Below are 16,850 nucleotides of genomic sequence, written 5' to 3'. Positions count from 1 at the left end.
CATGTAGTGTTGTGTGAGCTGTCACTTAGGAGATGTGTAACTCACAAAACATGTTCCAAAGATAAGATATAAAACACACAAGCAGCTACCTCTGATAGCAGTCTATGAGCCATGAAAAACAGAAGTTATGGCTGAAAGTGTAGTTTTGTTTGTGTTATTGCTGTAAGCAACCCATTTTGCTGACAACAAGATGTTCTTCTGTGTGCCATTGGAAAGAGAGATTCTACATATTAATGGAGTCTAAAGGTGATATGTATGTACACAAACTCTTTATTGATGCCCTGGAGCAAGAATAAAGCATTTGATTTAAAGAATTTGCAGATCTCAATAAACTTAAGTAAATCTGATTATTACTGTTGCTCTTCTAAGATATTCTGAGTTGTATAACCTCCTAAGTCATTGCGAGCAGTGTCATTCCTCTCTCATGTGTTTGGTGGAGTTTACTGTCTGGTTTGCCGTTGGCTCCTCAGTTTTATATTTTCTATAATTCTTAACTTCTATGACTGCAAGGTATAAAAGTCGTAATGAATGTAGTTAAATCACATTCTGGAATTTGCAGGTACAAGTTAACCATTATGCCACCATGCAGTAAAACCTTTCCAGCTCACTGTCTTGGTGTCTATAGTATACGCAGACAGCTTCATAGTATATGAACCTCCTGACCAATTTAATTGATTTCCAATGTAGACTGGGGGTTGTTTATCGTAACTGCAATTGCTGAAATTCGTGAGCAGGAAAGTGTGTGAAGGTCTTCTTTGGTGTCTAGACCTTGAATGTATCTAGATTTCAGTGCGTGTGTGCCATTGAAACCCATCCTTCCTTGTTCTGGGCTACAACAGATCTGAGGACGTGCTGAATGGGGTCTTGACCCCCTTACATTTGCTTCAAGTGAACCTGAGTTTGCTGGTCCCATTACCATGGTTACTCTGTTTTTAAACTTGGAAGAGAGAGTCTGTTTTATCTTTTTGTATCTCCTACATCTTGAGTTGTGCCACTTTTCTACGGAGCCTTTGACCAATATACTGTGAATCAATCACAACTGCATACATAAATGAACATTTTGTCTTGGTTTAAGATAAACCTTGAATTATTCTCCTCTTAACACTCTTTTTGGATTTCATGTTTTCATTTTGGAGGCCCATAGTTTTTTCAGAGCAACCTGTATCTCTCATCTGGGGTCTTTTAAAAACGTAAGCAGAGGCGGTGGAGATAAAGCAAAGATTTACAAATACTGTATACTGTTATACAGTATAGGGCAGTAGGAAATCACAGTGCCATATTATTAATCCTGTCTGGCAAAGTGCCACTTTAACTGTAGTGACCTGGATGACTTGTTGGTGTCAGCCTTAGCTAAAGTGCTTACCAGGCCCACTCCCAGCTACACTGTGTGCTGATACCATGTACTAAAACAAACTCAGCACCTGGTGCTGAAGGGACATGCATTGGGCTATGAAAATCCTGCGATAATGGAAGTAGCATCGTTTCACTATTAAGTCTTACACATTGAAGATGCAGAGGGGGCTTGAATTTATCTTCAAACAGGGCCTCCTCTTGCTGTGTCAGCTTAAGGAGTAATTGATTGAGCAGGATAGATATACAGAAACCTGCTAATGTGAGCAGACTTTTTCCTGGTGTAGAATTTTTTTTTACATATATTAAAGTTTTCTTGGTAGATTCTTTCTTGGTTCTAAAGTGAGGTTGTTAGTGGTCTTGTCGTGTCTGTGTGGCAGTTTAAACCCGATGTGGTTAGTCTTATCTGTTTCTTTGTAATGGAGTATGGTAATGAATGTCTAAGAGCATTCAGAAGAAAATTAAGCTTCACAGTTTCATCTCTGGACATTGTTAAATTTCAGGATGATCTATTAGTTGGAAATACCTTTTGCATGTGTGTTTTTGGTAAGCCTGTCCGATGGATGGAGTTGCCAGAATTTGAGATGCGTTGTTTTTCATAGATAAGTGGGCAGTGCTTTGAATATGTATAGTAGTAGCTTAATGTGGACTTCTAAATTATTCTGTAATGAAGCTGGTCTTTGCTTTGATGTTTGGTTCTAAAAGTAAACAGAATTGGAACTTTAAAGCCTCTCTGATAGTGATGGCATCTGTGAACAGATTTTGGAAACTAAATTCTAGAAGTCTGTCGGAAATACAGGCCAGGGTGATTGTCATATCATTTAAAAAACAAGCTACTTGTTATGCTGAGATGTACTATACAAGAGATCGCATTGCTGAGCTATTGTCTAAAACCAATCTGTAACTGTCCAGCACCAGCCTTTAATAGATTATTTTTCAGCTTCATGTTCTGTTAAAAGGTTTTAGGCTTACACGAACATTGGGTTGCTTTTCATTCCAAAGATTTTCTTCAGAACTTTTTTAAAGATTTTTTCAATTTTCTACACATTAAATGCCAGTCACATTTCATAAATCAATACCCTGCTGACTCTGAATGACAAAGGAAAAGTTCAGTAGATCTGGCATGCAGCCTGCATTACCAGGAAGTGGGTGCATCATGCAAGCATTGAGTTTACAGCACGCCTACATGCATACTTATTTTCCTTCTCTGAGAAGAAAAAAGCATCTGCCAATAACTGTAATGTAATAAGACTTTATTTTTATTCTGTTGGATCATAGAAGCCGATTCTGTATTACCTAGGAGTGGTGTCTGAGAATATTCCTGGACTGTGCCTGTCGCCAGTTGCAATTTAATACTGACTGTATTCCAGAACTAGTATAAGCAGCTATATCGGTAACATACAGTACATCTTGAATGGGTAAAGCTATTCATTCATCAAGCCCCCAGTTATGAAGTGTTTTGTTACAGTTAGCATAAAACATTGATGAAAAGCAACAATAAATATTTCTGTTTTATTAGCTATGAAAAAGAGGACCTCCTGTGTGCAATTCATTTAATGGAAAAAAACGTTTAACAAGTTAGATCAGGGCACAAACAACTATGACTTTCAAAGCTGTAAAAAACAAAAAAAAGTCCCAGAAGGCTGAAAGGGAATATCCCCTCAATGACATCATCGTCCAGAGCACCATGGTTGGCTGACTGCCCTGTGTGTGGGTGGAGCTTCCTTCCTCCTATCCTGACTGGAACTTGTTCCACCTAGAGCCATCACAGACCCCGTAGCCCTCTTGGTACTGTGGGCAAAATGTGCTCTCACATGGTGCTTTCTCTGTAGTTTTTAAAATCAGTCCAGTCTACAGTAAAATCAGTCTAAGCTACAGTGTATTCCAATATTGAAATTCTGATTTACAGTATCACTGGGCTTTCTTTAAATTCCTTCAATTTATAAACTTAGTAGCCAAGTAAAATCACTAACTTGGTTAGTAGTGTTAGACTTAGTAGATGGTTTTCGCTGGGCTTAATATCTATAGTAATGTAGATAGACACGGCTATTAAAAGTTATCCATTGTATTTGGAAGATCGTTTTTTTTTATTTGAATTAATTTGTTCGTGTTTTTTTTTTATTTGAATTTATTCTGTTCCTTCTGTCAGAGGACTGTAAAACAGCGTGCTAACTTCCTATCCACTTTCTCATTTTAGAGCACAAGAGGTTAAAAAAGAGAGGAGCCCATTGGGCCCTTCTATTTAATTTGATAGTCCCCATTAATCCCAGCCCTTTTCTGAAAGATGCCAGAGTATTGCCTTCAACAGCATGACTTGGTTCATACTCCCACAGTCCATTGGGTGAAGATGAGCCTCCAGTTCTTGATTTTAAATGCCTTTCTGTATAGTTCCTGCTGTTTCGTGTTTCACTGTTGATTGTGAAGACCCTTGCTGGGTTGACGTGATCGATGCCCTTGAAGTTTTTGAGTATTTGTAGCAGGTCCACTCATCCTTCTCTGTTCAAGACTGAAAAGGTCCAGTTCCTTCAGCTGCCTGTCAGTGTAGGACATCCCTGTGAGTCCCAGAATGTATCTAGTTACTGTTCTCTGGACAGACTCAAGAGAAGAAAATATCTTTTCTGACCAAAATTTTTTCACCGTTTTATAAATGAGGCCTTAGTAGTGTGTTGTACAATTTTAACCTCCCTTGGTTTTATTCTATGCTTTTAATAATGTCGTAACATTTTGTTCGCCTTTTTAATTGGTTCTCCGTATTGCCTAGAAGAAGTAAACAATGTTTCAATAGAAATACTTTAGTCCTTTTCAGAATTAGCCCCATCTATCTCCCATTTTGTATTTATAGACTGTTTTTACTAAGTGCTAAGTGCATACTAAACCCTGCACTTGATTATAATAAATGTAACCTGACAGGTGTGTGCCCATCCTCGTATTTTATTCTAATATTTCTGAATTTCATTTGCTGCTTCTACTGTGTTTTAAGTTTTAAAATGTTGCTGTTTTTCCATTGTGTGTCAACAGCACCGAAGATGAATGAAGTCACTTTGCCTTTAAGCTAGTAGACCTAAATGTCAGCTTTAGATTTCAGGCAACCACTGGTAGTGTGGCATAAATTGAATAAAAACGTCAAGGGTTGTGCCAATTGTTTTGTACCTTACTAGACGAGATGTGATCCTTATCAACCTTTTCAAGGTCTCTTGACCCTTGACCCTGAGCTTTCTTGGGTCACAAGGATTCTGGGAGAATTCTGTCATGTCTTACCTTAAATCTGAAGCTTTCAATGAGGTGACTATAATACAGGTGAGCATGAATGTCATGCAGCATGTATATTTTACTCAGGCTAATAGCAACTCCCATATAGAGGGGCAAGATCACCAGAAACATTTTTACTTTGTACTTTTACAGGGCATTCAGGTTTAGAGTGTTAGAATGTTTTATGGATAGTTGAACAGTGTTTCCATGAGCAACAACAGGATTGGTTTAGATTTAACCAACCACAAATTAAAAACTATTAGTATATTTTATTAGAAATTTGCTTAATTTCATATTTACAATTTATCCTTTAAAAGTGTTTACGTTTAGGATTTCTTTTTGTTAATGGACTAACTGCGATAAATGGGCGAGTGAGAAGTGGGTTTTATAGCTGGCAACCTCTAGTTTGTCCTGATTTATTTTCCTCTAAGCTGTAGCTTTCATTTTTTTTTACTATAAACTGTGCCCCATTTTCACTTAACAGCCAAGGTGATATGAGAAAGCCTGAAATAGGACAAAAAAGATGCCATTTTGGTATTTTTCCTCATTAATTGAACTAAGTGTGTATATTTATCATAAAACATTGTTTTATGGAATAAAAATGAACATTTTCTAGAAGGTATTTCCAAAAGAAATTAACCTCTTTGATGAAAAGAGAACATTCCACAGTCCTTGGTAGAATATTTTGGAGATATTAAAACCTTAAAAATGGCCTGCTAGATTCTAGGTGCCTTATCAAAGCTTCAAGAACAGTTTATAAGTGATGATGACCATTAATCCTAGAGTCTCTTTGACTCGCATTTCTGTTCAGCAGTTCATATGTCTGCTCTATATGGGTGCATTTGTTTTTAACACTCGTTAAAGGGGACGTCCCAGCCACCGTCTTTTCAACGGCAGATGAACATAGTTTACAATAACAGCAACTATATTATATACATTTATTTTTAACAATGATAAAACACACTCTATGCTGGGAAGGTGATGAATACATTTTGCTAGATTGGGTTTTAGTGACGACTTCGTGACTGTTAATTGCATTCTAAAGGGTGGTATGCCATTGCAAAATAAGCACACATAAGTGGAGAACTATTAAAAACCCAGTGATAAAAATATGGTCTTTTAAATTTCTTGTATAATTGTGCTGCAAGTATGTTTAAATCTTTCTGAAGTAGCTTTTAAATGGCTTTAAGGAGGGCAAAGTTTGCATTAATTAAAACTGAGAAATCATTCATGTTATTGTTACAGTCAAGGCCAGTCCCATCTAACAGCCAATGTTTTGACTGAGATGATGTACTGTATGCTGACCTTGTTGCTGAAAGCTATCATTAAAGTAGCATTGATTTGGCTGGAATTTTGTGTTCATTTTGCCTCATTATCCAAGAGTTAAAAAAGATGCCAAAGTGTTTGGGTTTGCTTTGCAGCAGGGTTGTCTGATGTCAACTGCTACGTTATTGACTCAACCTATTCTAGATATTTTCTCATGAAAAATATATTTGAAATATTATTAAACGCTTTAAACCTTTACAGTGGATATGTTTACATCGGGCTTAATACTGTGAAAAGCAAAGATGAAAGCTAGAGTTGAAAGAGGATCAATATGAACTGAACAGTTTCGGATGAGCTGTGCTCAATTACTTAATGGGAACTTTGTGCTTGAATTTGGCACACCACCGAAGTATTAGTCTATAGCAGGTAAAATCAGGCTAATACAACCTAAGGTATTTATCAACATAATTTATCTAATTCTACTAAATAGTGCACTAGAGGCCAACTTATTTTTGTGTTATCCAGCTGATCGATAAATGTGATGTAATTAAAAACTGACTTCATCAGTTTAGTTGTGTACTTTCTAATATTTTGCTTCACTACAGCAACCAAACCATTGAAAAGAGATTTTGGTTTGGTGAGTATTTGTCCGTAAAGAGCCATTTGCAACAACGTCCTAAGAATGATACATTTATAGTATTTGAAGGCAGGGTTACCACTATAGAACCAGTGTTTTCCGTTATTTGTAAAAAGGCTAGATCTAAATAAAGACCTTCATTATAGAATCCTATGTAGAACGTTTAATATTAAATTTATAATTCCTTCTACAAAAAACATTTAACCAAAACTATACCTTTGTGTGAGATTGCACAACAGTTGACTGTTTTCATCATCTGATAGATTTACATTATTTTTTTCTCTTTTTGTTGCAGTCTTACTTCGTCACAGATTATGATCCCACGATTGAAGATTCCTACACAAAGCAGTGTGTGATAGATGACAGAGCAGCTCGACTGGATAGTAAGTACACCGTTAAGGCATGAATCGCGTTTAACGCCCAAAAGCTACCCTAGATTAAATGTATAGAAACACATTCTAAATTGAACCTTGAACGTCAGAACTATTGGATTGATGAAGATATAAATTTGCACCAAAAACATATAGTGGTCAGCCATTAATTTGCATAGATATCATTACATTGTCTCACTGTAATTTGAGTCTCCTCACAGAAATATCAAGTCCTTCACAAGTTAGAGATATAATTATATTCCAGCTAAAGCACGAGGAAGGTTTTAATAAACAGCGTGTAAAACTTTAATTTAATGAAGGAACTTGCCCTGAAACATCATTTCTCGTAATCGGAAAGTAATTCCACATTGGTGGGTAGTTCCTGCAATCCATAATATAACTAGACTGCTGTGTGATCCAATTTCTTTTGATTAGCAGCTGTATTGCAGTGGCCGATTAGTTCTCATTTCCATGCTGTCAGGAAGCCTTTGTCTTTATTAGCCTGCGATGAGGTGACAGTCTCAAACCCGTGTTTTAATTTGTGTTTTGACTGCGTCTGCTGCCTTGCATTTCGTGCCGTGGCAACGACTGACTTGTGGGGCTTCCCTTTTGTTGTCAGTCTTAGACACAGCGGGACAGGAAGAATTTGGAGCCATGAGAGAACAATACATGAGGACAGGGGAAGGCTTCCTGCTCGTGTTCTCCGTCACCGATAGAGGAAGGTAAGTGGGACACAGTGGCCAAACGCAGCCTCTGGCTAACTCCAGTCCTTTCCTTTGTGAAACTGGTTTTAGGGTGTAAAAGACCTCTCCCCCCCCCCCCCCCCCCCCTCAAAACGTGCCTCGAGCTGATCCTAATCCACCTCTGGAGTGTTGATGTGCCCTGCTGCGTGTATTAATTAAACTGCCATGCATCAGGAGTCCTGCCACTTTCACTTTCACTCCAGTCTACTCTAATTGCTTGTGTAAAAGGATCTGTAGAGGCAGCTATAAGGGGAAGACTGTTCTGTTTAATTCAATTAGTTACCTGTGCCTTGAATGCATACAGTTTTTTAATCTGTATGTTGAAACGGCAATTTTTAAACAAATTAAGGACTTCCAGAATTTCAAAAACCCAGCTATGATTTATTTTTAATGTTTTTGTAATTTACCTGGTAGCATGTATAAAATCCCATCATTGTTAGTAATATCAGTCAAAAGGCTTGTGATATGTTGTGTGAGAACCTCAGAAATTTCACAATTGTCATAGTTTGTCCTAAGGTCCATTTTTCATGGTATGGTATGGCAGTTGAATCTGTATTTACAATACACGAATAAGTCCTTGTGCTTTCTCCTTTCTATGTGGGCTATAAACAGTTTTTCCTTTTGTGGTTTGTATTATTGAGCTATGACTTTAACCTCAGAACAGGATTTACAGTTAAGTCTAGTAAATCTGCCAAGTAGTTATTTGTTGGAACCCATTCCTGTTTTGGTAGGAAACGTTTTGTTTACACTTTAGGTGTTCCTTTATATTTATGGCTTTCTGTACAATACAGAGAATTAAACTTTAAACCTCTTAGTAGAAGAAAAGGGAACTGTGGTGCCTCAAAAATAACCTCTTCTTTCTATGACTGCTTGACAAAGTGTTCAGAAGGTGTGGACTTTCTTATATGCGGTCACTTGAGGGATAACCAGATTTCTTGTCTGAAAGGCTTTCCTTTGCCTTGTTCAGAATTTCTCTCCTGCCAGGGCTATCACGTTATGTTTCGCAAAAATGCTTCCAGCTGACTGAGTCCAAAGGAAGAGGTTTAATTCATGTGGTTTTGGTTACATACAATTGAGATTTTCAGGAGATGGAAACCCTTTTCTGGGACAGGGAAAGTATTGAGCATTTTCTCCAAATGTCATCTAATAGTAGCCACTCCATGGTCCATGTTACAGCACTATAAAGAATTTACTTTTTAATCTGGGAAGTTGTTCTATATGCAGTACATGTGTATCTTTAGAGCTGCATGAATATTTGTTGCACAGAGAATATGTGCAGAAAACCTTACATCTAAGCACTAGACTCTAAAAAATGAGAAAAATAAATTCTACTCCTACTGAAGTGTCTTTTGTGAGCCTTTATCCTAGAGAACACTTTAACATTTGGCAGAAAAAATCTCTCAGAAATTTATGATATCACAAATTGTAGAACAGTATCAAGATTGCCCTTATGCTTGTTTCCCGTTTCTGTTATTGACTATCTGCAATACACAACAAACAACCTAAAATAAGTTAACTCTCTAACAACTCGTAATACAGTATATCCACTTTGGATGAATACAATATCTTATGGGTTAAAGGAGGATACAGATGCCTAAAGCTTCCCATTAATGCTTAGATGTGTAGAATTTTTGCACCCTGATTAATGTATGGCTCTATTTTTAATATGCATAAGTTTAAAATAAACTGTAAATAAATATTAAGAATGCTACCACATACTTTTAGATTGATTATGATGCATTTGGAATCTAGGGGGTTAATTGTGTGGATCCTCTGGATTTTCGACCTCGGACTTCATGGAAGCAAAAGCAAATGTTGATGGTTGGGTAACAGTTGGGGAAGTTGGAGTGGATGCAGACCACTTAGGCTGGGAAACAAAGATGCTGATTCTTTTTTTCCCCCTGTTATTCTTCATAAATCCAAGAGATCCATGTAGGGCGCTAACCTGTGATCAAGTTCTGTTTTGAATTTGAAGCTTCACTCTTCGGTTGACTCTTTCTTGGCTTTTTGTAATGGGATTCTGACAGCTTATTCACCTCCTCTCCTCTAATATCGTCCGACCCTTCAGAGTGGAAGCCAAAGATCTGCATTTCAAATGATCAGAAGCATTCCCACCAAAAAATCAACGCTTGCCAATCCTTAAAGGCTTTGATCTCAGTTGTTCCCTTTTATTCCTTGCTGGTCCTGCTGCCCATCTCATAAAAGTGTACCATTTCATCTACCTTTAAGACCTAGTATCTGTTCTCCTTAATGAACTTTAGAAACTCTGCCTTGAATGGTACAGATGCTTCATGATGGACTGTCTCAGTTTTTTCCCCTTGCAGCTTCACACTACCCAAGTTGCTGTTTAAACTTCGCAAACCAGCCTTTACTTGCTTTGGAAGCTGCGCTCAACACTACTGCCACCTTCGTGCTTCACCACATGCTCATGTAAACTAGGAGCTTCCTCTCATGTTGCGATTCCATCAACATCATTTTTCATTGTTCACTTGTCATGTGTTGATTAACACTCTCATTTGTCCAGTGTCTGTCTTCCCCCTAGGTACTCGAGAAACCTCAGCTCTTACTGAGCTGGCAGCCTTAACAGTTGCGTGACCTTTACGCCGCTCTTTCTGATGGTGCATATGGCAGATTTGTTCACTTGATAACTGACAGTGTGTCCAGAATGACCGTGGACCTATTCTCATCGTGTATCATTCATTCATTCTGTAGTTACTGAAATAAATGAATGGTTCTTTGATCTTGACACCTCCGGTTTCATTTCAGAATTGTCTAACCTTTATTCATTCTGCACTATTTATAGTTTTGAAGAAATCTACAAATTCCAAAGACAAATCCTCAGAGTAAAAGATCGTGATGAGTTTCCCATGATCCTTGTTGGAAACAAAGCTGATCTGGAGCTCCAGAGACAGGTAAGATAAATAGCAGAATTGCAGGGACTCCATTTTCTACTGTATATAGGCCAGCTGTGCCCTGAGCTATTTGGTTTCTGTCTTATCGGTCATGTCCACTGTGTTGCTAGCAGTTTTTTAATGCAATAGTAGAAACCCTTCCCTTAGCTCACTGAGATTTAGAACATTTTATACACCCCTTGTAGGCTTTTTTTATTGTGTTTAAAGGATGGCTTACTTCATAGAGCCATATGTTCCTTTCTTACTAGAAAAAGCATCTTGCAAACCAATCTGAATTTCCATTAAATTAAACTTGTTTTGTTTATCGGTACTTTCAGAAAGTGTTCTAAAACTTCAGTGTAAAGCAAGGTCTCTGAGAATGAAGACCACTGTGATTTATAATTTATCAATAACCTATTTGCAATGGACAGGTTTTTATTGTTTGATATTTAGAATGTTTAAAAAGTTTTCATGTCCTTTCATTGCTCATATAGAAGAAAGAGGAAGAGATGGAGTAGAGTAGTTGGTTGGAAATGCAAGTTTTTGGTTTGCACTACTGATGCAGAAATGGGAATGTTTTGAAAAACTGGTTCACTGTATTTTTATTTTAGGGATTGATAATTGTAATGTCATACTTGAAGGATCTCATCACCCTTTCTTAGAGTCCATGCGCTGGCTTCTTGTCAGGTTTTGGGTTGACTTTCAAATTCCTCTGCTACATTAAGACTCTGTGTGCAGTGGTATCATGCAAGGATGGTCTTGGAATACTCCATTAACACATCATTGTGTAAGGTTGAAGTGAGGTGCAGAACGTCTGTTTGCATGTAGAAACCAAAACAATAGTGGCGATGAAATGGCATTCAATACCTGCTATTCAGATGAAAGTGAACTAGTGGCTTTGTTGTGTGGGCAATGTGGTAGAAGCCTGAGCTGGCTTCCTTAACATTGCTTATAGGTTGCCATCTTGTGGAGACAAAAGTAAGTTCACCAGATGTACAGTACAAAAGCTAGTTAAGCAAATATGATAGAGCATTGTTTTTTAACTGATGCAACATAATCTGCGACATTTGCAATATTGACTTTATTGTAGTGATATTTTATGAGTAAATAGTCTTTTGGACCATAGAGCTCCTTAATAACCATGTAGATGCGCAAAACTGTACATTATTTTAACTTACTTCAGAATATATTTAGACCTCATATCTAAGCTTGTAATTTAAAATCATCTGCTGTTAGGCAGTGAGGTTATTTTTTTAGATAATTTCATATTGTAGGTGCAATGAAGGGTATGTTAAAAGATTAACATTGTGAAATTCAAGTGGCTAAGGATATTTCCTGACATTATCACTTTAACTTTAATAATTAAAATAGGTTATAGAAACAATATGTTTAGGCCCTTATTATGGAAAAGAAAAATGTAAACATAGAAAAATATGGTTATTTGCTCTGGAGTATTTCAATGTACTGACTCTGTCATGCAACTCAGCACGTTTTCCAGCAGAGGGCACATCAACTAATAACATCCTTCAGCTCTCCTCAGGTTTAAGTTGTAGTTCTTGCTTCTATCTGTGTTTTTTTTTTCAACAAGTTCCTAGCAAATTGCAAAGTTGCAAGTGTATGTCAGCTATCACTTTAATTAATCTACAGTATGATTTAATTTTTATTTTCTAAACTTGCTGATTGTAGATGAAGGCCAATGTCATATACTATTGGACAGGTCACCCTTTTAGGGTAAACCATAGAGCTGGAATTCTCCCCTCCCTTCTGCTAAACAAAAGTGAACTGTGCTCCCCTGAAGCCTGATCTTGTCAAATTTCAGAAGAACCAGAGATGGCGCAACCTATAAGAAAAATCTAGTCACTGCTGTAAATGGTATTATTCACCAGTAGACGGCTCTCTTCTTTATAGACTGTTCCAAGCCAGTGCTCCAGTGACAGGGGATGCTATGGTCTTAACTCATGATAACAGAGCTGCTAACCCAAGTGATCTGGCTCAGTTCCACTTTAGGCTTGCTCAGTCCGCTGCTCCTGACCGGCTCTGTTTTTATATTTTTTGTGTTGCCTTTTTTTACTTGTTTTAGGTGACGCAAGAAGAAGGTCAGCAGCTAGCAAGGCAGCTGAAAGTAACTTATATGGAAGCCTCTGCTAAAATCCGAATGAACGTAGACCAAGCCTTTCATGAACTTGTTAGAGTAATAAGGTGGGTAAAGTGTCATTCTTTAACATTTTTACTTACTTCCTGAAATAAATGGCCTCTTTTCGTCAGGTACAGTTTAGTTATTCAGTAAGTAGATTTACCGATGAGTACAGCACCTTCTTGGATTTTGTGGTTGTAAGTGTTAAGTACTTACACAAAAATCTTGACAGGAAGCATACATATACCTGGGGTTCGTAACCTGGAGGTTGCACAATAGGCACCAGAGACAGAATCAGTCAAAGGGTAACACACACACTAGGGCGGTAAACGGGACACGTATGCCGAGTCAGGGTGGTTACACATCAACGGACAATAACAGAGGTAAACAACTAACTATTGTATTGATAGATGATAGATAGATACTTTATTGATCCTGTGAGGGAAATTGCAGTGCAACAGCAGCTTAACACAGACAACACAGTCACAGTGTAACGAATGATACAATAATAATAATAGTACAATACATACAATACGATCAGTACAGTGAGGGGTGCACTAAAAGAGTTACTCACAGTCCAGGACACACAAAGAACAAACTAGAACAGAACAGTACACAGAAAATTGTCACACATATGAATGTAAATATAGATGTAAATATAGATATAGATATAAATATAGATATAAATGTATTGCACAGGTCCCTGACATATATTGCACGAAAAACGGTTGTAGACGGGAAAAGAAAAGAAAGAGAACAGATGTAGCAGTAGATGCGTTCAGTCCAGAAACAGGTCACTGTCAATGTTGCCTCTGCCCAGACGCAAGGTGGATGCGTTGTACAGCCTTATGGCAGAAGGCAAGAATGACCTCCTGTAGCGCTCCCTGTCGCACCGCGGATGAATCAGTCTATTGCTGAACGTGCTCTTCATTTCTGCAAGCCTGTCATAGAGGGGATGGGGGATGTGGTCCATGATGGCCTCTAGTTTGGACACAATTCTCCTCTCTGCATGGTTAAGACGGTTACATTAGCAGGGTGACTTAGTGGTCTACAGAGAAGAAAAGAAACCCGGCTCTGCGGTGCTACATGAATTCCTTGGGTGGCCACGACCACATTTATGTTTTTAGCGCTTTTTTCTTTTGGGCAAGGTAGTCATGATTATCCTAGCAATGGGGCGTTTTTTATTAGGTGGCATTGGAAGAGTGAGGGCTAAAGAAAATGTGGAGAAACGAGCAGCAGAAAAGTAACTTCACCAGATGTACTGTACAAAAGCTAGATGAGCAAATATTCAAATAACATAATAGTATTCCTAAAAATATTAGAGAGGCTGGCTCTGTGGATATTTTTAAACAGCAGGTCAAAACGTATTTTTTTACTCTTGCTTTTACTTAATTTTTCTTATATAATTTCAGTGCTATTTGTATTGTGCATGGTTCTTTTAGTTTGTTATTGTTATTTTAAGTTGCTTACAGGTTTTTTAACCTATTTTTTTGTGAAAGGCACTTTGAATTGCAAAAAAATTGTATGAAAGGTGCCATATAAATAAAATTAATTAATAATAATAATAATAATAAGTGAGTAGGCTTACACTTTATACAACGTGACAAGGGCGGTGGGAGGGGTCGTGAAATATTTTTAACCCCAAAAAAGGTTCGCGCTCTCAAAAAGGTTAAGAACCCCTGATCTAGACCATTTTGGGTACTTACCAGTAGTCAATTTTGTACATTACTAAGATACACCAGTGTGTCTTTTTTAAATGCCTGTTTATATTCATTTTGTGAAACCAGGACAGCAAAAGTGAAATATGCACCATGATAGATGTTATTTTCACGAGCTCCGTTTGCTTTGTTGTGTTTGTCACAGGAAGTTTCAAGAGCAGGAATGCCCCCCCTCTCCTGAACCTACACGCAAGGAAAAGGACAAGAGCGGCTGTCACTGTGTGATTGTCTGAGAGGGTCACTCATTTTCAATTCATAACCAGCTGCTGTCACCAGTCCCTACTCCTGCCTTCTGACATCACTTCCTGTGTCACTCAGTACTGCCTTCTATACCTGCATGACTTACAAGAACGGCCACTGTGACAGCCTTATTCCAAGAAGCTGACTCTGTATAGACATGAAAGGAAGAACTAAGGCAACTGGCAAAGAACAAAACATTAACATCAAAATCCACAAAAGAATCCCAACACTAAGGCTGCTTCTTAAAGCGCTAGATGATTCCATTTTTGTATTTTAAAAGACTTTTGTTTGCCTTGTAGTGAGATTTGTACTTTTGAAAAGACAGAAACAAAAAGAAAATCTGGAATGTAGATGGAAAACTGTTTTTAGCTACAGGTATGCCTTATGGAGTGAGGTGTTATAATCAAGCTTCTTGTATGTCGTGCCATTTCAGTTTTACTTTAACGTGCTAATCAGCTACTGTACATAACTGAAATTTCTTGTGATTGAAAATATATTTCTAATTAAATTGCCTAAGTACAGTGATGAGGAAAAGTGAATGATGTGCCAGGTTTAACGTGTATATGTATATATACTGGTAGCCAAAAACAATGCTAACTGTAAATTCCACTGTTGGCGAATGTATTCAGTTAACTTTTATTTGGATGCTATGATTTCTTTCAGTGGCCAAATCTGCCAATTTTGTGAATAATAATTAGACTTTCTAAATGAAAACTAGCTTGAGTCCTGAAGGGCCTGGTTCCTTAACTCATTACCTCTCTTGGGTTATGTTTCCAATGACTAAACTAAACTGTCTGGCCAAACCAAGTAACAGCGCTTGGTGTTCCACATTCACATTGCAAATGAATAAATAGGTTACATTGCAGAGCCTGTGTGTGGAAACAGGAGATGCCTTTTCACAACTTCTGATGCATGGAAACCTGAGATGAACCAACTTTGTGTTTTTGTTTTAATATTTTTTTTATTGCAGTTCCTGTGGAAACAAGCTCCAGCTTGAAAATTTAGCACTGAAAAAAGCAGGCATACGCAACATAATTTTAGCTAGGGATTGGTTACCCTTGGTTAAATAGGAACTGACATTTTTTAAGAACAGTCCTGGTGGTTTTGACTAGGCCTGATTTAGTCCCAAAGTCATATTCTTAAATTGGGACGAAAGGATCATTCCCCATATTTTACTGTCACAGCCCAGGGAGCTCTAAGCTCAGTGTGATCACACTGGGATTACCGGGGCAGAAGTTTATACTAGCTCTGAGTTTTCATCATTCGTGAGGGTTCACATCACTCTTAAGAAATTTCACTATTTGTTTTGTCTTCCTTTTTGATGTGAGTATTTCTAGATAAGGGATACAAAGAAACTATTGTAGTTTTTGTTTTATCTTCATGTAATATAAGAAAAAAGATGGAAATGATCCTTCCATTGTTGGAGATGATTAAATGTTTTTTGCTATATACTTTTATACATTATTTTCTTATCAGACTAGTTAACAAGTATTTTTATATGTTTGTAAGCGAATATGCTCTCACGGCATAACTTGTGTATATGTAAAGATGAGTATTTAATTCTCACGGTTTGTTTTTAACTGACAAGACTGTAGGCCTATGCTGCAAAACTGTGGTCCAGAACATATCTTTTCTGATACCCATCTTATCATTTGGCAATGCACAGCTGTAGCCGGTTACTCGCATGCTAAATGAACATATGTTTATCAGAGTTAACCTATCCCAGTTTCTCTGACTGTCCATTATGAGACCAGTGTGTATTTTTTTTTCCAACAAGAGCCCCTTCAGAACTTGTCCTCACTATTTGGTTTGACTGTGGATCTGTCAATTCTGTGTTCTGTAGGTAGTTGTAAAAGTTCCAAAAACACCAGAGTTCCACCTTTTGGAATCTTGAAGACTAGTGCATGACTCTTCTTCCCAATGACAAAAGTTTGTCTACATCAATGCCATGATGTGTTTTGGATCTTCTACCCCTGTATAGCTTCTGGTGGTGCTATAATAAAAAACATAATTAAGACAATTAAAACTGTTACTGATTAATTTTGCATGTTTCTGTTTTTCCTGTCCCCTTTGTGAGACATGGGCACAGTCATTTTTCTCATTATGAAATGAGAAACATAAACCTAATATTCTTGATTTCTTAATGTTGGGACGGGGACATAGCTGTAAGGCAAGTAGGCTAAACTGAATTTTCTTAAAGTCTACTTGCTTTTCTGTGTATATTAAGTGAATAATAATCTCTCGTAACTCT

At 37.5% G+C, this 16,850-nt stretch overlaps 1 protein-coding gene across 1 annotated transcript in view; it reads left to right on the top strand.

Moving 5' to 3' along the window:
- Positions 1–16,625, top strand: part of rras2 (RAS related 2) — a 46,826-nt gene extending 30,201 nt beyond the window's left edge. Inside the window, exons 2-6 of the mRNA XM_006642488.3 lie at positions 6,798–6,885; positions 7,493–7,595; positions 10,420–10,528; positions 12,588–12,706; positions 14,505–16,625. Of these exons, the coding sequence (XP_006642551.1) occupies positions 6,798–6,885; positions 7,493–7,595; positions 10,420–10,528; positions 12,588–12,706; positions 14,505–14,592 (507 nt within the window). The 3' untranslated portion in view covers positions 14,593–16,625. The remainder of the gene's footprint in view (positions 1–6,797; positions 6,886–7,492; positions 7,596–10,419; positions 10,529–12,587; positions 12,707–14,504) is intronic.
- The last annotated feature ends 225 nt before the right edge of the window (positions 16,626–16,850 follow it).

The sequence above is a fragment of the Lepisosteus oculatus genome, chromosome 21 (assembly GCF_040954835.1).
Source record: "Lepisosteus oculatus isolate fLepOcu1 chromosome 21, fLepOcu1.hap2, whole genome shotgun sequence".
NCBI classification, from domain to species: Eukaryota; Metazoa; Chordata; class Actinopteri; order Semionotiformes; family Lepisosteidae; genus Lepisosteus; species Lepisosteus oculatus.
Note: the sequence above shows the minus strand (reverse complement) of the source record. Positions and strands in the feature narration are given on the sequence as shown.